The sequence below is a fragment of the Gavia stellata genome, chromosome Z (assembly GCF_030936135.1).
Source record: "Gavia stellata isolate bGavSte3 chromosome Z, bGavSte3.hap2, whole genome shotgun sequence".
NCBI lineage: Eukaryota > Metazoa > Chordata > Aves > Gaviiformes > Gaviidae > Gavia > Gavia stellata.
Genome location: NC_082637.1, coordinates 63,840,490 through 63,864,095, shown reverse-complemented (window position 1 = coordinate 63,864,095; position 23,606 = coordinate 63,840,490). Strand labels below are relative to the sequence as shown.

At 33.8% G+C, this 23,606-nt stretch overlaps 1 protein-coding gene across 1 annotated transcript in view; it reads left to right on the top strand.

The window, feature by feature from the left end:
- Positions 1 to 23,606, top strand: part of FBXL17 (F-box and leucine rich repeat protein 17) — a 297,712-nt gene that overhangs the window by 182,857 nt on the left and 91,249 nt on the right. The window contains exon 7 of the mRNA XM_059833826.1: positions 14,098 to 14,174. Coding sequence (XP_059689809.1) covers positions 14,098 to 14,174 — 77 coding nt within the window. The remainder of the gene's footprint in view (positions 1 to 14,097; positions 14,175 to 23,606) is intronic.

Here is a 23,606-nt window from a genome sequence, read left to right as displayed (position 1 = left end):
TTTGTTATTCTAACCGCATATTATGGTAATAAAGGTTTATGGATTATTTTAGGATGCCTCTTATGTTGCGTCCCTATCAATGAAACACTATTCTTCTAAATTATCCATTAATAACTGTTTCTATATCCAAAATACGTTTAATTAAAATTCATTTCAAAAGAGGGGCTACCTTTTTTTAAACACTGACTGTTGACTAATTGATACTAGCTAATTCTCTGGATTTGAAATCAAGGAAATACATGGACAGAAGATTCACACTGTCTCTAATAATTACAAAATCCTATGGAAAGTATGACTCAGAGTGACTGAAAGGCGTATACTTTTGAAATCAATTATTTCTGATGAATGCAAACAGTAGTGCTCCAAAAAGCATTTCTTGTCAACTTGTATATTAGTTGCAGCTCTTTGTGACGTAGTCAGAGTGTGACTGCAACCATATCCATCCCTGACATGGAAAAGTTTGTATTCACACTTGTGGGGTTTCTCCTTAGGAGAAAATTAGCATTGTTGTATGGACTAGCTTATATTTACATGATATATGTCTAATTTATATACACAAGGTGGCAGGGCTTTGTTTGGGGGTGGTAGTAAGGAGTGGAATTAGAACCTGTAAAAACTCTCTTTTTCCAGTATATCTGCACACAATATGTTAATGTTATATCATTAGCATTGTTTATGCCTTCTTATACCTTATACATTCTTACACAAAAAAAATGGGAAAATCCTACATTAACAGAAGTATAGAAAAATATGCAGATACTGTATATCTGGTATGTTTTCATCTATGTTATTAATTAGAAATATTAGTGCATTAAAATATTTTTAAATACATCTTTAAAGGCTTAACATTTCAACCTTGGAATATTTACAGTGCATACAAAAATCTGTATCTGAAAAACTTAGCATTAAAGAAGATCACAAAGATAGCAAACTATGTCATAATATTATTGTTTCTATCTAAATTGATGCCTGTTTATATTTTACTTACGTAAATGTGTAGTACTCTATTTAAATATACAATTCAGAGCTCTTGATGCTGCAGTGATAGTAGCTGACTCTTTAATGTTACCAGAAATATCTAAATCTTTAGCAAAACAAATTAACGCTCATCTGGAGGTCATTCAAGTGAATTGTAAATATCTGATTCAAAGATCTTTTTCTTCTTGTACCTTGCTGAGCCAGTGTTCTTAACGTGAGCATGTCCCTCTGCTTGTAACTATATCATACAATAGGAGGGAATCTTTGTCAGCCAAGATTCATCAATTATAAATTTTTAAGTGAAAATACAAACTGTAGCCAGGAATCAAGAAAAGTCTATTAGGAAGATTACATTAGGAAACAGTCAGTCACATTCTGCACTATTTGCCGTTTTGAAAGATTCAGAAAATCCTACTTTATAAGATTCAAATATGTAAGCAACATATTTGTAAGAAACAAATATTTCAAAAACTTCTTTACGAGGTGTAGGTATAAAATGAATTTAGTGGTGACTGAATTACAAATTAAGATCTGGATACAAATGCTTTATCTGCTATTGTACCTATGATGGTCACCATCTTGTTTGACTGTGTATCAGATTGGGAACCTGCTGAACTGAAAAACATGACTGGTGACAGCCCAAGTTACAGATTCTGTTAGTCTGTTTGGGTCTACAATAGACTGATGTAATCTCAGGAAAGGATATGGTGTTGGTTTTCCTGTGACATGTAACCCATACTCTTCATGATCTGCTACATCAGCTGGTTTCTCCACTTAGCATAGAAACATTATTTCACACTGTTCTAGGTTAAGTCTTATTGCTGTCCCAAACCCCATCACAGTGTAGGTAAATTTTATTCAGTAGATCAGAGGGGATGGAGTTAGCTTGAAGATGCTCAGACCTTATTTCATCACGATGATAGACAAAATCATATCTTGAGGTGCCTAGGATACAGTGATTAATTCTGCCAGAGCCACACAAGTCAAACAGGAGAGGGTGATCCCATTAAAATCAACGGAGGAGAAAGATCTCAAGGCATATGAGCTCTGCTTACTGATACTCCCCTTGGTCTTGCTACAAGAGAAATCATTTTCTCAACAAAACCAGAGATACTGAACAGAAGTTTAGCCACATATGTGAAGAATTCATCCTGGTGCCAGAAGGAAAGAATAAGTGAACTCTTTTCTAAATCTAGGATTAAACCCAAAGTCACTGAAATCAAAAAAGGCATTAGGATTCCACCTATTAATGGAGTTGCCTTACTGAAAATTTCATAAATGCAATTGCGTAACAACTAGCTAGAATGTGAGTATGAAGAGCCTGGCTCTGCTTTTTGTGGCACAATTTGTTAGTTGTTTATTTGTTTTAGAAGAAATTGGGTGTCTAATCTTCGAGCAGTTAAATAATGCTAATTCACTCCATTCATGGCCCCAAGCAACAGATTTAGCCTGTCATATCGCTATCTATATGTTTCCTGGTATGTCCAAGACCAACATTAACTAAAACACATCTCCATAAGCACATATGATGCTAATTAGTAAAGGACATATTTTAAGATCTTGTCAACACTTTGAAGGAACCAGTAGTGGAGGTAATTAAACCTGTCATCAAGCCAATTTGAAGGCTTAATACTGTTTTTGGCCACATCACAGAAAATCTGTACCTGGAGTTACAGATTCAAAACTACTTGCCATGGCAAATAATTTTGCATTTATGATTTATGGAGAAATGTGATTTTTCTTCCATGGGGAGGATCATTCTCTCTAAACCAGACTCATCCTATGTACTTGATGCTGAAAGTAACAAGTACCAGGCAAGAAATGAAATTGGAACAACAGGTAGAAACTCAATCCAATGTGAACATGTTGCCCATGCTTTGTGAATTGCCTTGGCTGCCCATTCACCTCCTAATGGAATTCCAGTCCTACACTTAGAAAACGAGTTTTCGGGCCTCCTGTAAATTTTGGGATCTAAAGACAAATAGAAACTCAAATTTACCTGCGTCTACCTTAGGTACAGGCAGATTAGTAAGAATATAAAAAAGACTTTTATCCAGACGGCAATTTGAATTTATAATATGTCACTAGACTATGTCTAGCAATGAATAACAAAATCCTTTATGTGCTCTGCCAATAATCTGGGAATTACTTGAGGCTTCCATGTGAACATTGAAAACTAGTAATTTAATCAGAACTAAGAGAGTGAGAGCATAATCTTTTCCAATTATCTTTGTCAGTATAACCTGTGAATATCTTATTACACAGTGGATGCTACTGAAAACAAGGTGTCCTCTTGACACAGTATTTATTCTTAAGGTACAGAATGTGCTTATGTTATTTTAGAGATTTCTTCTTACACTTTTTCTAATGAGGTGCAGCAAATTCTGAACACAATAGATGTCAGAACAACTTTGGCAAACAGTATCTGCTTTGAATTAATTTCTTAATAACCTGAAACATCGTGTTGAATGGTGGACATGTTTGCTCCAGCTGACCATCAGCATGCTTCTGCTGTCTGGGTTGCTTAGCTGTCTGGAAATAAAAGTGCAAAGTGAGTTTATGTCTTCTTAGTACTATTCCTTCTGTGGTTTCTCTAAGTTGCACATATGGAAAATATGTAACATTTTCCTGCCCCCCACTGTTTCTATCAAGCGCACACACTAGTTACTTTGCTTTTCCCCCATCTTCCCTGGTGAGTGAAGAAATGTGCCTGTGTTACTTTTATACAGAAATGACTTCTTACACAGAGAGACTGGCAATTACAACTCTGTTTGACCTTGTTTAAGTTACTGCCAAGTTTTAGAGCTGAGACTTATGTGGTAACACTGTCGTTTCCTTGGAAAACTTCAACCATCAGCAACGTTTATTACTTTAATGCAGTATATTTAGAGTGAAAAGGTATATCTTTAAAGTTGTGAATGAAATAAATGTGTCTTGCTCTAACCCTAATTTAAATAAATTACTACAGGAAAGTAGGGAAAGACAGATCTGCAGTTAAGTGATTTCATAGATTTTTTATATTTTATTAATAATGGTTTATTAAAAATTCTGTTGAATGATAGTTATGTATAATGATTTATTTTATACATCAAAGAATTCTTGCCTGAGTTCTCCAGAGACGCAAAAATACAACTCATGGAAATTTCCTTGGCTTTTTGAATATGTAGATTTTAATTGACTACATAATTTCTGATGGTGTAGACAGTTGCACCCTTGTGGGTCCAGTTGGATCAATTTAAGAAATCATTTGAAGCCGGTTTTGATTGTCTTGCAGCAGAACATAATAATCACTGTCATAGCAGAGATGCCTTTAAGGAATTAGATGACTATTTCTGTTCTGTTTCAGTGCAAAGTTAGCCAAGGCTTGCTGGAAAGACATATAAACTTAGACTGTCAAGATTTAGGATATCTACATCAATGAACAAAGAAACTCAGCTATAAAATGATACAAACTGTTGGGTGTGATCGTTTGTTAAATGCTTCTGATAGATTAGGAACAAAAAATTATCAAACTCATAAAATTTCAGTCAAAATTCTTCTAACTGTTCTTGAGCTTTTTTCTCTTGTTTTGGGTGGCAATTTATTACATTTTAACAGCTAGATAGCTTTTGGAGTAGCCAATGAGACAACACTTTCTGCAGATGCAAGTGCAGGCAGGTACCAGTAAGTGACATTTCTTTTACAAAAATATAAATAATGCTATGATACACCAAATATAAATAATTACCAGCATGCTCAATGCCCTAACAAAATCAGAACCATCTCAACAAGACTCAGGGGACCCTAAGGCAGGAGGGACTGAAAAAGGTTTCTTCACTTATATCTTACTGTGTAAGGCATCTGTCATAACATTATATAAAGCTAGTTTATAATCTTCTTGTGCTTTTGGGCTTCTGAATTCTGCAAATATGTTCAAGGTGCCAAAAATGGTTTCTGTTGCTGCATAACTGTGTGGGAAACTGCATTTTCCATGAGATTCAGAGTGGTCACAGGGATCAGCTTTCAGGCTCAGTTAATAAAGCTAATTTTTACAAATTACATACATGCCATGTAAAAATGCAAGTCCTTGATTTTGGTATAATATCTCTTAAGGTTTAGTTTTAGTTTTCAGATTTTAACTATGAATTAACCTACTCCTTGAAACTTTCTGTTTTTAACTACAACAGTAATTTAGACTAATTTTCTGATTGATTTTTTTGGTGATACTTTAAATCAGGAACACAAATGTCTCCTTCACTTCATTGTGTTTGTAGTTGCTCAGTTATGAATTTTCCAGCTACTGAAAACTGCCATGTTTTCTCACTACAGTTTAAAAGGGCACAGTATATCTTAGTATTCTGTCTAACCAGATTATTTTACAGTAAGATTACATGAAAACTTATTCTGTTAAGTACCTTTAAGAATTGAATATTATTAGATGAAGTTCTTACATTATTAGGTGGCATTAAAATCTGTATTTACAGAATATAATTGGCAGTCTACTAAGATTATGACACATAGAAAGAAATACTACTCTTTCTGTTTCTAGTAAATATTTTTGCTAGTATCTTGTCAGAGTTAAAAACAGGCAATTTTACTTCATACAAAGTACAGACAGTACCATCAGGCTTTTTTTTGTTGCTTTCTCCAAGCAGTGTACCAGTAATAGAAATGCTAGCCAGACAGCATTATGGAAAGGAATAAATAATCATTTCATGAAGAGGTTCTGAAATTTGCCTTTAAGCATTTTTTGTTGTAAAAGTCATTGCTATCTCAGTGCATTTGCTCTACGTTAAAGTGAAGTTTCAAGATCCTTGGCATTCTTATCAAGATTTATATAGTACTTCATGGCAAATCAAGACTTTTAAGATTTTACTAGGCATGGAGGTTTTTTTCTCAGCTAAAATTTGTATACTAAAAAATTTCTGGTAACGTATGATGTATGAAATATACAAAATTTCACACACAAGATTTGCTGTGATGCTACCCTTTGGGTGAGACCTTAGCGTACTGGTCTTGCCTGAGAACTGTAGAATTCAGTTATTTTTCACATTCTTTAATCCCTCTTCTTTATAGCATTTTTCCAAAAATACATTGAGCTTGATTTTTTCTTTCATCAATTTTACTAACAGCAGCAGCATTAAATTAATGTAACAGATCTACCAATTTGCTCTAGTTCTTAAAGTATAAAGAGAATTGGACCCCAAATCAGTTCCAAAGATATATGAATTATGATGAGTACTGAATTTTATTTTTTTCCTCTTTGATTATCTTGGCTCTTCTGCTGCTCTGTCATCATCTTATATAAACAGAAATTCTCTACAATCTTGAATGTCCTTCAGCAGTAGAGGAGAAAGATCAGATCTGATGATAGGACTGTTCTGCAGAAAGCTTCCTTATGTCCTGTAAAAGACTACATTTTTAACTGTCTAATGAAAGAGATTACCTCTCCTGGTAAACCTTGTTCATCTCATATAAATTTAGATCGTGATAACTCTTGGCAATACTACTGCTCCCAAGAATAGGATTGAGAATATTTATCAAACTTCTATAGGGATTTTGTATTTTCACAGAACCAAGCTCTTACCAATATTTAATCACCTCTGTTTACAACACAATAAAAAAATAGATTTATAGAATGTGTTTCCATTTTGGAAAAGAGAAACTGAGGCAGAGGTTTTGCTGTTTTCTTAAAGTTAGTGGGAGAGACCCTTGATGAAGTCCATTCTCAGTCCGCATCACCCGTTGACCATGATCTGCACTGTCATTTCAAGAAAGGATAGTCTTTCGAGGTATACATAAAAGAATAGCTGGTAGAGGTTGAGGTTTTATCTGGATTAGAAAAAAGTAAGTGATGCAAAGGGGATTGAAAAGGTAAATCTCAATAGATTAGTTTAGCTGCCTATGTGCAAAGCTTGGTGAAGTGTATGTCAGCCTCTGTGGTATGAAAATCAAGCAGTGAATGTGGTGAAATCCTCTTTCATATGTGTGCACTCCTTGTTGAGATCAAGAAGTACAGAGCTGTATAAGCACTGAATATTTTATTTTCAAAATATCAGAGGAAGTTTTTTCATTTTATAGAAGTTTTCTAAAGCTTATCCAAGCATTCTAAAAGGACAGTCTAAAGAACATTTTTGGGAAGCTTTTTTTGAGGAAAGAAGGCTATTTTGCATACAATAAAAATAAACGGACTATGAATACTCTTAATCTATATACTATACCTTAATGGAACGGCAGAAGACTGCTTAAAAAAAAAAAAAAGTCTATCAAAACTGAGGCCACTGTAACTCCAGGAAAAATCTTGAGGCCTGAAGCACGTAAATATAATCTCTAAAAGGCCAGGAAGAAGCAAAGCTACCCCTGCTCAAAGCCCAGTCTTTCCATGCAAGAAATGGTGCAACTGTGCCGTTGTATGCCCTTGTGTGATTTGTATGGGGGATGAGAGTTATAGCAATACTTCAGGCTTTCCTTCTTCTGAATGTCTGTTCTCCTTTGCACTCCTCTGAAATTACAGTATATGTGGTGGTCTGTCTTGGAACTTCTTCCTATGTGCAGCATCAATTACTAATTGTTTCAACTAAAGATTTGGCCAGAACACATATTCAGCATCTGAATGTCACCACACCCACTCTGTACACTGCGGTACACTTTATGGAAGTTAAAATGAGGCAGTAGGACATCAAGTATCTTGTTTGAATTCACAAGGATTTCCTTGTGTGCATAGAAATAAAATCTACAATTTGCCAACTCCCGATCCTGTCTATAGCTACTGTGCAGTCATTATTTTCTAAATCTGTACATTTTTGCATTTGCAAGTAGGCAACATTATGCTAATTACCTTTATGCTTCATTAACTGTGTGAAGAAGCAACATGTATGTAAGCAATTCCTTTTCTACACCAGCACTCTAATATAGCAGAGTAATCCACCTGTATCATACCTTTAAAGCAAGTACTTTACCAGTTTTCCAGTGGAAAGGACAACTAAAACAGTTCAGGAAGGAAGCCATTATTTGTTTGTATAATACAAAACGTAAGGCTTGCTAAGAAATGTACATTGGCTTGCTGGTAGTTAACAGTTCCTTGGTTTTGCTTACAACAGTAAACAAGTTGCCACAATGGATTTAAGAAACTGTATTTGAAGTGCTGTATCAAATGTTTTTTTCCATCTCAAATCTAAATTTCAAAATATTTCAAAGTTCTTAAAAAATAAGAAATACCATTTAATTGTCTTCCAGACTTTAGCATGATTAGCTGTGGAAAATCAGATCCATGAGGGCTTTAGAATAAAATTATTTTTCATAGTTGTTTATTTGTGTTAAATCCATTATGGTATCTAGTTCCTCCATGTCAGAAAGGAACCAAAGGGCACCTGGAATACTAGTACATGTAAATGTCAGATAGTGGAATTAAACAATTTGCTAAATCTCTCCTTTCTTGGCTTAATTGCTTGCTGGATTTACATGCAGTCAGGGTAACAGGAATTATAAAGGTGTTTAATTTTAGATAAGACTACTAATAAATATTTGAAAATAGATATTTATTGCTGAAAGACAGGGCATAATGGCTTAAGCACAGTGCTGATTAATTTATCTGTGTAACTCTCTGATTGGAGCTTCCTTGCATGTGACCAGCTCGGAGCACAAGCAGTCACTGTGGGACTTGTCTGCCCTTACCTCTGTAGTTTGTGAGTTCCCATGTGAAAAAAATCTTATCTGTTTTCCTGTTCTGTATGTGGCAAAACAGTTTGGTAAACCTCATTTTAAATTACAGTGATTTTTAAAGAATGCCTCCTTGCTAATCAAAACTTATTGACTGCCCTACGATAATTGCTGTTAACTTGTATAACTAGTGACACTTTGCATATTGGCTCCAGACAAAAAGTGTTTTTCAAATTCAGTTTCTGGGTTTGATTTTTTTGCTGGCTCTGTGATTAATATTATTTCTTATAGATGCAGTTCTTGATGTTCAAAATAAAATAAATTTTAAAATACATATTTTGAATGTGATTGGAATGTTAAAATGGCAGTAAAATCTGTGTACCAGGATAAGTGAAAGATAAGTAAAAATCATACCCCTTGTTAGTATAAAGTATTAGAAAACAAATATATTAAAAGAGATGTGTTGGTCATAATGTAAATAAAATGATCAATAAAAGAGAATCCTGAACCAAGAATATGTATCCATCAGCATGTGAAGTTCATAATTTATTGTTACGAGATTTTACAACGGTTTATAGATCTCTCAGTAAAATGTTAGTCCTTTCACTGTTTTAGCCTTCAAATTATTCCTTCTGAGTGCTGAAGGCCTCAGATAACATCAATTTCTTAAGACTCTCTATGTGCTTCTGTGGTAAGAGGTTTTTTTTTGTTGTGGGAGAGACTTGATTATTATAGTGCATTGTTGCCTTCCATAAGAATGTTTAAGTCATCAAAACCAACGGCTGTGAGTATTATTTTATACACAGCAACTATTTTCTGCCTGAATTTAACCTTTGAAACACTAATTTTTGAGGAGATTCGTATATTTCTTTGTGAAAGGTTTCTGGTTTTCCATTGTATATTTTAGTGTTCTTGTTCTTTCCAAGCTCTTTTCATTCCCAGTAGTGGTCTTGGTTATGTTTTGAAGGATAGTAAGGTGTTCACTTTACTGCTTAGAGGCAAATGTATGCCAGTCAAATGCAAAGAAGCCTTGTAAACAGTTTGATGTTAATTTTGAATCTTACTAAGGGAGTGTATTAATGTTTTTGGTCTTTTACACTTCTACAGTGAGTGAAACTCACTCCCTCAAATTGTGATCTCTTAACCAGTATATGGCAACTCCAATTAGCTTCACTCAGGGCTGAAGAGCATCTCAGACTGTAACAAGGTCTCCCAGGACCACTTATACCACAAATACTGTAGTCATATTTTCTCATTAGTTTCTTTCGGTTGTCACAAATATGATTTTCCAATGTTTTTAGAATTAGACCAGAAACATAAAAGCTGTGTATGTATATAGAAAAGACAATTATTTTCTGTAACTCAGGGATCTTTTGTATCTTTTCTTACAGGTAGGAGCTTGCACAGTTTAATTCATTAACCTTAAGCTTTCATTTAAATCAAAGAATGTAGGGATCAGTTGGCTAAGAGAAGAAAATTACAGGGTTTTGAATTACTTATTTTCTAGTTTGTAATTTTCTTTTATTATTTTTAAGCTCTTAGATTTTGCATTACACCTTGACTTAGCGAAATCATTGCACAGATTTATATGTGGGAACTGTGAAGATGATACACCTAATTTTGAAGTTATCAGTAGACATATCTATGTCTCAGTCATGCAGTTTAGTTGCTTTTGAAGAGACTTATTTGCAGAGAAGTTTTATACCAGTAAATCTTTGTACATGTAAGTAATTTTTCTGGTCACATGTACAGACCAGGTGGGAAGAGCAGTATATGCAAGTACATGATGGTAGACAAAATTCTGTGGTTTCTGTAACCCAGATTGAGAGTTTTTTCTTCCTGGAAGAATTTTTTCTTCCTGGAAGAATGTTTATAATTTAGTATGTTTGGAGGAAAAATGTTAAAGAAATATCTGTGTCCCTGTAACTTTCATTGCTTCATCTAGATGTTGCATGTCTTTTTGTTATTAAAATTAGTAGGATGAGCTGATAAAAGCCTGTTCAATAACCTTGGGTTAAGAGATTTAAAAAGATCTCCTCTCTGCCTTGGCACACAGCTGTTGTTACCATGTCCAAGAGGCATCATGTTAGCTCCCTGACAGATAGGGGTTAGCCCCAAGTTTTTGGGGGCTCAATTATCTGTTTTGCTCACTTCTGTCATTTGCTGCTGCTTTAAATAATAACTTTGCTTCTCGTATTTATTAGTATTATGCTGGTGTGTTTAAGGTTAGGCTTCTTTGTTGTCTAATTCAGGAACATTGCAAATATAAAGACTTCCAAAGATAGATATGGCAATAATCTGATACAATTTTGATGGATTATTACAACAGAATTAATATGACTTGATCCTTGCTTTCTAGTAAAGGTTAATTTCATTTTGTTCTTTTAACCTTTTTCTTTGCTGTCATGTTTAACAAAGATTAAAAGGTAAAAGTAATAAATACACAACTACTCTTATTTTTCCATACATTATAAAGAAATCAGTTGTTACTAACAATTATGTATTGTGTGACCCTCTACAGAGCAGAGGCTAATGAGGCAATATAAAGTGTTTCTTCCATCTCTGCAAGTTGATTTATATGGTGATGATCTGTAGACAGGATAATAGAAATTAAAACTGAAATTAGATTGACTGATGCAAGTTACAGAAGGCGGACAAAAAAATTAAAAATTCACTATTTCAGCTATATTTAAATTTTTTCTTCTCCAAACTAGATGTGTCATTACCTCATTCTTTTAGATGTTAGGTGATTTTAATATTTTCAAATAACAAAAAGAAATGAGGCAGACAAAGATACATTTTTTGCCTTTTTTTTTCTGTTTACTGGCAATAACTAAAGACTGTGAAGGTTTCTTTTCTCATTAGAAGAAAGTGAGCAGTATTTCATTTAGACTCCAGGGTGTCACTAAGAACAGGATTGGAGTCACTCGAGCCACTTGAAAAAACTTTAGCTCTTAGAGCTAGCACTATCTGGAAGGATTAAAGGATATAATTATAAAGGCCACACAGGCAAATACTTTTGTCCTTTGCTCCTGGGATCAAGTGATGGTCTGCATCTAAAATATCTTCTCAAACGTTGCTTTTCTAGCACTCTTTATTTATTAAAACAAGCTTGTAAATATGTACTGGCACCCTTATGGGAGGGGGGACAGAAACTACAACTGCCTTTCTTCACAGTTGAACAGAATTTGTTTGGAGACAGAGAATGGCCAACATCCTGAGATTTAAGTATGTGAAGATGCTGAAGGATGCATATGCAGATTTGTCTATGTGCAGATAATACAAATTTGACCCTGATTGATTGAAAATTTGTGTAACTGAAGTTGTAGGAAAAATTAGGTAGTATTTTATGTCATCTTGACTGTCTTGTGTTGGTATTGCTATACACTAATTGCTATATTGTATTTTTGATCAATTAATTGTCTCTCAGTAAGTAAAAATGATCAGAAATAATTTGAAAACTTGCAGAGTCATTAGATAAAATTTTCAAAATATTTTTTGAGGTTCAGAATTTTTATCCAAGCTGAGAAGTGTTTCATAATCTCAGTACTTTCCTAATGATATATACGATAAGAATTAATAAAAGCTTCTTTTAACTGCAATGTCCATTCACTTTTCAATTATATCTAATTATGTCTAATGGACATACTGTCTAATAAAATACAGGATAATGATTTTCTGTTTCTTCATATTAATAATATTAGCAATAAAATCTCATTATTAGGAAGTATTTTTCTGGAATAAATAATAAAAAATCTTTCTCATGGCCTAGTTGATCTTGATAAGCCAGTTAACAAAGATGAGTATCTTGTTCAAAATCATGTCTTACAGGAACCAAAGTTTTTCACGTACATCAAATGTGTTTAATGCTCTAAATCTTACGTGGTTTTTAGGAAAATAACCTGATGAAAATGTGTAATTCTGAGGTTAGTTTGTACTAAAAAGCATAGTCCTGATGTAACTTCTAAAAGAAAAATAACTGTCATGCTTGCTAATTTTCTTACCAGAGAAGTTGCGGGTTTAAATGAGTACAGAATCTGGAGGTTCACCCTGCTTTTCTTCCATGTTAGGGATTACCATGTTATATATTCCTCTCCTTGCTTTTTGTATTCCTAAAGTAAGGCAACCTTTTTTCAATGACAAGCATTGCAAACATTTTCTAAATACAAGGCTCTCACAGTTTTCAAAGGTTGAAAATTTATAAAAGTGGTAAAGGAACGATGATTAAGGTCCTCTGTCAGAGGTGTGCTGTTTTATTAGTAGTAGTGAAATTTCATCCTAGATTTTAGAAGAATGATGCAGAGAGGGGACAAACAGATATGACAGGCTATCATTCCATTATTGTGTTATTGTAATCTATACGAATTAGGTGGTTGGTTTTAAAATCTAAAATTGGCAGCACGAACAGTTAAATCAGATTGGGAGATAATCTATTGGTGGTGGTAAGTGGAGGAAAAACGTCCCTGAGGATGTAGGTGTATTTTCCAAAAGCTATGACAAATTCAGCAATACCTGTTTTTTTCAAAATTGGCAAGCAGTTTCATTTTGTGTACTGTAGGAAGAGGCAGAGTAGATGATTGGGTAATTCATATGAAAACTAAAGAGGAATATATTGGATCAGAAGAAATTCTTACAATTTATCGTATGTATAAAATATACTATTAAAATGTCTCTATGTAGAGAATAACACAATAGTCATGTTAGCTGATCTAATGAACAGTGATGCATTTTACATTAATGGGACTGAAAATGTATTTTATGAACTACATTTTTGAGTGATACGCTATAAACAACACAGTTGTAAACATAACATTAATATAGACTTGATCGAAAGTATATAATGAGCTCCTATTTTGCAAGACAATTTTAGTTTTTCTATTAATTACAAGAGATCAAACAAGGAGATTAACAGAAAGAAACTTATGTGTTTCCTTGCAAATTCAACATAGTTGTGACAAGGCAAACAAATGAACTGTCTTCTCATCTATACAAGCTTCTCTAGCAACATATTGGAACACCAATGGCATGTAGAATTTTGTGACCTGATGAATGCTGACTCCTGCTATAATCACTGAAGAAATACAAACATGAATTTAAAATTACATTTTCTTAGCTTTTGTCCTCATTACAGTGCATTTATAGTTCTTCCCTAGAAGAAAACTCTAAAAGCTTAAATCTTGCAATAGAAACTTTCCAAAGTTACACAGTAATAAAGAGATGGAAATTCACATTTATACTATTTTCCAGAGGACTTGTCTGTATATATTTCAAGCAACTCACATATTCAAAGACTTATGGGAATATTGATATAAAAGCTTTCAATGTAAAATAATATTTTTCTCCAGTGCATACATGTAGCCATGAACAGTTCACAAAATGAAGAAATTGAGATACAGTACATTACACTTGTGGATTGTGCTCTTGCTATTTAAAAATTATCTATTGTCTTTTAACTGTGATTTTACTGTATGTGTCTTCCAGATGTGTGGAGGTGATTGCCAAAGAAGGCCGGAATCTGAAGGAGCTGTATTTAGTATCCTGTAAGATCACTGACTATGGTATGTAATATACCTATACCTATGTTTTTGTGAAGAATGAGCTCTACTAGCTTTGCACAGGGACTCTTATAAAAGTGTTGGAAATGTATAGATGAAAATTTCCAAAAGCTTTATCCCTAAAAATAGGAAATGTACAAAAAGTGTTTGACATGCTTAAAAATATCTGTGGTGAGAAGTATGAAAGGCAGTGTATGTATGTGCTGCAAAGTGTTCCTTGTAGAATTGACAGTTACTGGGCAGACTGGGTAGATTGCCCTTTGAATTGTGCTGGAGGCCAGGATACCATTTGAGAGAAAATCCAAAAATACATGTGCATTTCTAGATGCTGTAGAAGTATAACTAAGCAGGTATGAGTGTGGATTGATTGCCTATTGTAGGCCATAAAATTTGAATGAACTTGATGATCCCTTAAAAATGCTGTTATGATAAACTAGAGAGGAACACCTTAGTAATTAGGCTTTCTGTCTGATAGGCCACATAGAGACACAGAATTTGTATTTGAAATAGGAAAACTTCTTAGCACTTGAGTGTGTTTGCAGAGGCTGCTTTGTTTTATCTTGCCTTGTTTTTGTCAAATAAGATACTGACCTCAAATAAGACACATAATTCTACAATAAGGCCAAATTCTCAAATGTCCATCTTCTGCTTACATACCTAAATTTCAGTAGGATTTATGAACTGTATCTTTGAGATGTGCATCTCAGGTTTTCTGATTGTTTCTCATTCACTCTTTTTTTACTTTAACTTTTTACTCCATAGCTTGTATAAAGAGCTACTATGTCAAAGTGACAAATTACCTTTCCAGTGGTCACAAATTCATTTGTTTATTTTCCCCTTCAGATTTTGCATTTCACTGGGGTTTGCGTGGGTACATTCAAGGGTATGTTGGTCCGTAGAGTTCAGCTCACCTCATGTCCACACTATTTGAACATGAGCTCACAATACAGCTGTAGCACTTGTGGCTGCTTTGGGGCACAGCAGAGGAGAGGGAGCGTGGGCCTATACCACCATTTTCTATAGTCTGAAGTTGTACTTCCATGTGCAGAACAGATCTTGCCAAAGTTGAAAACATAGCTTTTTTTGGCTTGATACCACTTGGCCAAGATAAATTTGTGAATTTGTGAAATGGGAACTTTCTGCTGGAAATTCAAGGAGGGGAGTTCTCTGTAGAACACAAAATGACGATGAAGGTGCTTCTTGTCACTGCTATAGGGTCAGAGGTGCAGGACCTCAGTTGGAAATAAGACTGTCCATTTGTGTATTACACATCTACTAGCTGTACTTTTGCCCCTTCTGACTTTGACAACCTGTGTAGAAAGAATCATCATGGGAATAATAGAATCCGCATCTTGAGGATCAGTAATTTCTCAGACTGATTTCACCCTTCATTGGCTGCAGTTACTGAGAGGAAAACAGGATTTCTCCCTATAGTAGGAAAACACACACTGAGAAACTGAAGCAAAGAAACTGAGGATAGGGAAGGTCTTGCTTATGAAAGAATGGAGAGAGGGGAAAGGAAGTGTCCATAGCTAGATGAAAAGTGGGAAGTGTGTTTCACAGAATGAGTGAGTGGAGAATATATATAGAGTTTGGATGGTTAGCTTGGCAACAATAGTCATCCAACCTGAGCTTCTGTTGACGTCTGTGGACTAAGGCTCACCTGTCACTAATCTGTTGGATTCTGCAGTCGCTCAACATTATTGCAGTCAGTTACTGGGACTTTGAGAACATTTTCAGTTCATAGTGTTGATACTAGGTTTTACTATTCACTTAAAAATTTGACTATTTATGCTAATAAGGATCAGTAAAACATCCAGCAAAACAGCTGTGATACTGACTTATTTTTGATAAATTATTAAGACTAATTGATTATCATTATAATCTTCAGCATATCTCAGTGTGCCAGCCTGACAAATATATTCAACTGCTTGTGATACCTGAGCTGAAAATGCAAAATAAACTGGAGCAAAGTAGAATTTATAAGCATAATTTACGCTTTGTAAGTCAAAACTTTGCCTTAGATTAAAAATGTGGTAGCAAGTGAGTATTGATCAGGTTAACAAGAGTATTGCAGGGTGGAGCCAGGCTTCACCCTTTTCCTTTCTTCCTTTGTCATTTGTTTCCTGGTACTTCAGTGGAAGACTTTCCCAAATTTGTTTGTGGTGCTGTGAAGTTAAAAAAGTGAGCACCTTACAGTGCTGTGAGCCCAGTTTGTTGTTGAACTTCCTTTATCAAAGAAGCTGCCTCTCTTCTACAAAGGGAAAAAAGCATCCATTCTCTTCCTCAGAGACTTTTCAAGCCCTCGTTCTCTGCACCTTTGTATTTGCAGCAAGTAGAGGAAAACAACTGAGAAGCATGTGCCTGACTTGTGGGATCATTCAGGTGGTCTCCCATGATCTTACAAAGACTTAAAACTTCACATGCATAGTTGTTCAGGCTCCACCAAGAAGTAAGTAGTGTCTGAAGCTCTGTGAGGCCGTGATTGGGTGGGAGCATACAGCTGTGTGCAACATGCTGTTTTGTTTGATAATCCTGAGGGTGAAACACATACTTGTCCTTGCTTTGGAAATTGAGATCTGGACACCAACTTTAAATTGTAACTGTACACATTTTCACTGGGTTTTTAAAACATACCTAGAGCTGGTAACCAGATTTCTTGCAGCTTGGTGTAGTACAGATGCAGGCATGGAATACAGATGCAGGATTTTAAAGGCCTCTTTCAAACTGTTCAAGAACAATTTTTGGTGCTATAGGAGCTGGAGTTTTGACCTCTGGGACAAGATCGTAATTGCTTAGCAATTCAACTGGAAAAAAATAAGTAATATTGCTAATTTCCAACAAGATTTTTAATCATTAATTAAGACATTAATTAAGCAATAATAATAATAATTCCAGTAAATAAAGAAAATAATTACAGCAAAAACTGTTATTGTTGCCCTGCAATTAATGCTATAGGTTGTGTGTGTGAGGTAATTTCATGTACTCTAGCAAAAACTATAAAGTGAGAACTTCATAATTTCATTAATTTCATCTTTTGTTCGACGATTTCCACAATAAGACAGTATGCAAAACTACCAGACAGACATGTTTATATGCAATCAGTGTTTTTAAAACACACTAAAATACTAAATTTTATTTTGAAGCCTAAAAGATTAATTAAAAATGCCTACACCCTGATAATGTAACCATAGGCAACATTACTTTCTCTGACATTTTTCTGCCCAGAAAAATGTTTTGTTATATTATACAAAAAGACAGACAGAAGAGGATTCAAAGAGGAACTGAAGTATATGTACATACTAAAAGTTATTAACTTAGAGAAAAAAATAATCTATTGCTGTATTTCATGTTACATTACAAAATGGTTAATTTTGTAATTTTTGTATACCAAAAAGTATATTTTGTTTACTTCTGAAAAATTTATCGAATGATACCTTTGTTTATGTTTGTCTAGCATAACTTTCCAAAAATCCATTTTTAATTAATATGTTTGTCACAGTGTAACATGCTAGCATGCTGAAAATTATTTTAAAAGTTTCTTTGCATCCCACACATTGTTAAATGCTAAATAATCACTTGAATTTGCTTAAACTGACAGGAGAGACTGAATTAGTATACTTTTTGACATAAACACCTGTTTGCCCAAGAACACAGACAGAGTGAAGTTAAAGCTGACATTAGTTCCTCATATAATTTTGCCCTTTTGTTAAACAATCATAAATTAACCATGGATTGTCAGTGTTACCTTTGAATTTCCTGCCTTTTGTTGATTTGTTTCACAACCTTAACTTTACTTAAACGTCGGGGAGGGGCGGGATGTATTTATGCTTTTACTAAGAACTAGCAAGAAAGCTAGGCTTTTTCGGCTGTGGGGAGACTGTGTGTCAAATGAATTCAGCTGATGTGAAGATGTATAGCAATGAGCTAGGGCAGCAGGCACACGCAGAATTGTGTAACTGTCTTTTCAGTTTTATGCTCTGGTTCTGGGTTTTGTTGATATCCTTAGTGCTGGGAATTTGTTTTAAGTAAATTATTACTTACAAAGTTTGTAGTGGTGCAGAGTGCTATGCATTCTGAAACACAAAAGTGAGATTTTGTGTTCAAAGATGAAAAGATTTGATTGAACTAGCCTGTGAAACAGGACTAGATGTTTTAAGGATCTGGTCTTGCAGTAATGTTAAGTGTAAATTTACTAATTACTTAAAACTTCATTCTTACCAGTAGTGAACGATAAAAATCTTCAATGCTTTACTTCCACTTTAGAAAAGTAGTCAGACCAGTGGTATTTGTCTGTATGTGCAGAAAGTTATTTCAAGGCAAGTTTTAAATTGTAGGCTTCCACTAAGAGAAAAAAGAAAAAGAAAAACAAACAAAAAAAAACCCACAAAACAAACCAACCACCACCCCTCAGAAAAAAAAAATGAAAAACAACTTTTGAAAACAGTTTGGAAGGAAGTGTTCAAAATCAGCACTTTGCACAGCTGTGCTGTGCAAAATCACTTAAGAAATTTCTGAAAAACCAAAATACCCAAACTTTTATTAATAGGAGTGCAGTTATCATAGTTCAGGGAATATGTTTATGTCATAACGATTCCTGTCAAGTAACCTCCAGAAGATGACAATTGTCTTTATAGTTGTCGTGTAGAATTTCTATTACCTAGTAGTTCTGGATTTTGCCTAACTTAAAAAGTCTCTATTTCTAGCTATAAAGTAATTGCACAAAGCCTTCCAGATTAAATGCTTGGCACAAGGACCTGAGATGAACTGTGGTATTTTGCTGATACCTTTAAGATTCTGAATATTGAAAAAGAGCTCTCTAGATATGTAGCCTTTTTGTTTTCTAAGATTGTGAGTATTGCTTTTTCATATTACCTCTTTTCATCATTTACTGATATATTTTGTGTCTCTGAGGACACAGGATTTTTATAAAAGGTTCTTCTATGAGGAAGTTTGCAGAAGCAAAAAATGAGTTTCAGCAAACTGTAATTGAATTATATAGTTTCTATTTTAAAATGTTATAGATAGGGCACAGCTGTTACAAGTAGATGTCTGGAGGAATAAGACTGTTTATTCTGAGTCAAGTCCAACTGTCACAAGACAAAACATAACTGTAAGTTGCTTTTTTTTTCTTCATAACTGGATTATGGATTCTTTTCTGAGAAGTGAGATACAGCTAACAAAGTTAAAATAATTTTCCAAGATGCTGTTAAATTCTAATGTTTTAATATTTAGGCTACATATGCTTTCTATTTTAAAATAGAATATTATCACGGGATCAGGTCTTCCTATTGAATAATACAGATAAATCCCATGAGAGTCGCTTGAGTTTTCTCTTCAATATTTAGCATTTGTCATGTAAATCATAAAGAATAAGCATACTGTGGGTATTTCCTCACAAAAGAATGTTTTGTTTCTCCTTCCCTCTTGGATTAGCAAATCTCTCTAATGCTTGATATCACTAAAACTATTTCTTTCCTTATTTTAGCCTTTTAAAATCTATTTTTAAAACACCACTTTTGTACAGTATTACTTGTAAGGGAAATACATTTTTTGTGGGATAAATGCAGCACTTATGGTAGACAGAATGGAACAGGTAGTAAATAACATTTTTGAGTTCAAAAGATTTCATCCTCACACATTACTGGTCTTCCTTAATTTATATAATTTGAATAAATAGAGCTTTCATTTTCTCTTTCAAAATCATTTTGAATTGTTGCGATATTGAGTTCCAAGTTTCCCTTCTTCTCAGAATCAATCTTTCCCCTGTTATGTTTTCCTATCCTGTGCGTATTTCTTTCTCTTTTGTACTCTTTTAATGATCGAATGCATGCAAACAGTAATCACACTGAGAACTATGTTTATGCTTGTAGATAAGTGTACAGATAATCTTTTAAGGACCAGGCCCTCTGTTATCTTCTTTAGTGGCTATGTACGTTATGTATATATCTATGTTTGTTAGTATAAAATGGTGGTATTATATTATGTAATTGCTTTATGTATTTACTGCTATATACGTGAGAAAGAAAAAGAATATATATTGCTTTTTTATAAACTTATTTTTTCTTCCTTTTCACAACAGCATTTTCTGTCTACTTTTTGTTCTGTTACTTAATTATTCAGAAACCTGAACTCACTGAAGTAAATCAGCAGGATTGTTGATGTTTAGTGCTAAATTTTGAGGTTCTTTGCTTAGTTTTAAGGTTCCTTTTCTATGGATAGGCTGCAACTTTGACTCCAGTAGACTGTAAGAATTAATTACCTGAAGACTAAGTAGGTGGTAAGCGATCTGTACCCTGTTGTATGCATTAATGACACTTACTTCCTCTGACAAAATCTCTAGCAGCTAATAAAGTGGGTTTGCTTGCTTTTATATTAAAATGTTCATTCTTTCAGAATTGTGAAGCAAATATTTCTATATAGACTCTGGTGATTACAAGGATCAGTGAAAGCTTATTCTAGCAATAGAGGTGTGTTAGAGTTTTATGTAGTTTAACAAAGCAGCAATACACAGTATAACTTACTATCCCTTCCTCCATTTAAATGGCATTACTGTTTATGTTGGAGTGTGCAGAGAGAAGATTTGAAGTCTTTTAATGTATTTCAGAACCTCTGTACATTTCCCTCTAGCAAGGAGAAAAAATTATAGAGTATACAGGTTTTGTAAGGATCCTTTTCAACTTGTTTGTTCTGATCTTTTATATTCCTTTTATATTGTTGTTTAGTTTGGAGTAGTTGTTCATATACACCCTTGCATGTATTGACACCTGATTTTATTTCCATAAGAAAATTGTTGCCATTGAAACCAAAAAGACTGTTAAAGTGAGGAAAGATAGCTGTGTACTCATGTATTTTGGATTGGAACCCTATCAGAGGACATCTTCTTTAGTTCTGTTAAGAGTGTTCAAGGAGTGAACACCTTTAGTCACCTGTCTGGAGTTTTCAGTAGAAATTGTTAATAAGAAAAAGTCAAATTAACACTGTATCAAAAGTAATCCCTGAAGCAGAAAAGAGCCCTTGAACAATCTTGTCAACACCATATATAATTCATAACTATCAAAATCCAAATTTTCATTGTGTAAGTTTTATCAGTATTCCCAGTGTCACGAAAATTCCATGCAGTTTTGTTTAAAAATTGATTTGAGATACCACCGTTCGTCTTCAAGACCCATACAGTGGGATAAATTACTGCAATAGCATATTTCTCAAATAACAGATAATTGCAAATCCTTTGTCCTACAGTACGTAACAAAGAATTTTCTCTTTTAGAAATGAGATGAGACAAAGTTCTAAACCATTTTTTGTCATACTAGAAGGTGGGTTGTCCCCCTTAACCTGTACCCTTAAAAATAATGTAGTATAATAGCCAGTTGGAGGAAGCTGGATGTAGACGTACTTTTGAATCATCAAGATGAACAGAGCAGAAGCTTATGATTTCTACACAGTTTGTTCCCAGTTGGTTGTTTTAAATGTGGAAAACAGAGATGTGTTGTACTTCAGGTTTGGTTTGTCTTGTAGAGAGATCCACAGGTACTGTTACTTTGATTTAATTTCTTCTATGGGAAACTTAGTGGTTTGGGTTGTTATTTCAATTCTTTGGTGACAAACTTGGCAGTAGTTTATCAATCATAACAGAAAGTTATGATTTTATGCTTTTTTATCTCTAGAGAGAGGTGCTTCAGTTAATCTTTGGAAAAATGCACCTTATTTCTGAGTACCAAAATGCAAAATATGTTTCTGGTATCACAAAAATTGAAACGGCCACAACCTTGGCCTATGTTGCCAGAAATACATTTTCAGGTTCTTGTTTATTCATTTGCTGTATTTACTGTATTAGGAAACGATATTATAATACTGAACTTTCATTTGACCCAGGACCAAACTTCTGTTCTCTTGTGATATTTGTATTTCCTGTTTTATATGACCTTTAAAACATAACATAAAGCTTTATTCCGTCAGTGGGCTTGTTAACCCTTGAATTGAAAACAGTGTGCTAGGTGCCTCTTCAGTGAGCTACCACACAGCAAAAATATTTTTGAAATTATTTTATCTAAAAACTTGTTGTTTGCAGCTCAAGACTGATTTGAAGTGCAAGTAAATTATTGCATGTAAACTGTGTAATTATGATCATATTATGAACATTAGGGTCATAGCAAATTGGTTTTGTATTTTGATAAACCCCCTCAAACTACTGAAGAAATGTATTGTCATTTTACATTTTTGTCTTATCTTTCATTTCAAACAGTATCTATTAATTTCACACTGCAGTGGAGAATATCATTCCCAACAGAGCATTTGATTTGCAGTCAGAGGTAGATTTCCTTGATAAAAACAACTGTGGAACTTGTATTTGACATGAATATTTCTAGCCTGGTTAGAATATAATTTAATTTAAACGTTTAAAACGTTTACTATTTTCTGACAAACACCAGTAATGACTCACATTAACACACTGTTGCTATAGTCTAGTTTTGTATTTAATTCATTGAATTTTTGAATTAATTTAAAATTTGCCCCTAAACCACTTTAGTTGTTGAGTAGAAACTACCAATATACTTCAAAAAATCCATACATTATTTATATTTAAAATTATTCTCATAAAACCTAGTATTAGTCTCAGTGGGGATTATTTAAGGGTCCCTCTCATAATTCTAAATTTAAAAGCAGCATTTATATTTTTCTTAAGTGAGAGAAAACAGAACTCAAAAAAGAAAAAAAAATAATTTAGGGAGTCTTTTTCCATTTCATAAATTATGCTACAAAACTCTGGTTGATATTTGTAATCATACAAGTAAGGCGTTGCACCACATTTTAAAGTAGCTGTGCTGGTTTGCAGTTGCAATTTATTTCTTCTAAATTCTAGGAGCCAGTTTTATTATCCCCTTTTTAATGCACTATAAAATATATTTTTACAAATTACATTTTAAAATTAGTATTTTACTTCACTGTTGCCTAAGTAAAAGTAATTATTTTCTTCAGGCAGCATCCGTAATGGAGATTGCCATTCAGAGTGCTTAAATATGATAACTGTTGTTTAAACTTCTTAGCAAGTAATATAGTTGTTTCAACATAATTACTGAAACTAAGTTAAGTCTTTAAAAATACTATTTTTTAGTGGTAGGATTGTCTTTCTATATTCTACTTGTAACTTCTCTTGGCTAGTTGTTGAATTTCAGTAATACTCAGGTTTCTGAAGGGAAGGCTTATTTTGACCATAATCTCACTGTCTGCCTGCCTTAAAAAAATACTTTGAATGCCTAAATTTAAGAAAAAAAAATTCTATTCTTTTAATCATTTCTGTAGTCTCAAGGATTGCATTAAGAAACTGAATACCTAGAAACATTTTTTTTCTTCAGATGCCTGAAAAAATACTGATTAAGATACTGATGTAGTTCACTAGAATAGTAATAAAACCAAATGGCTACTCTCACAGCA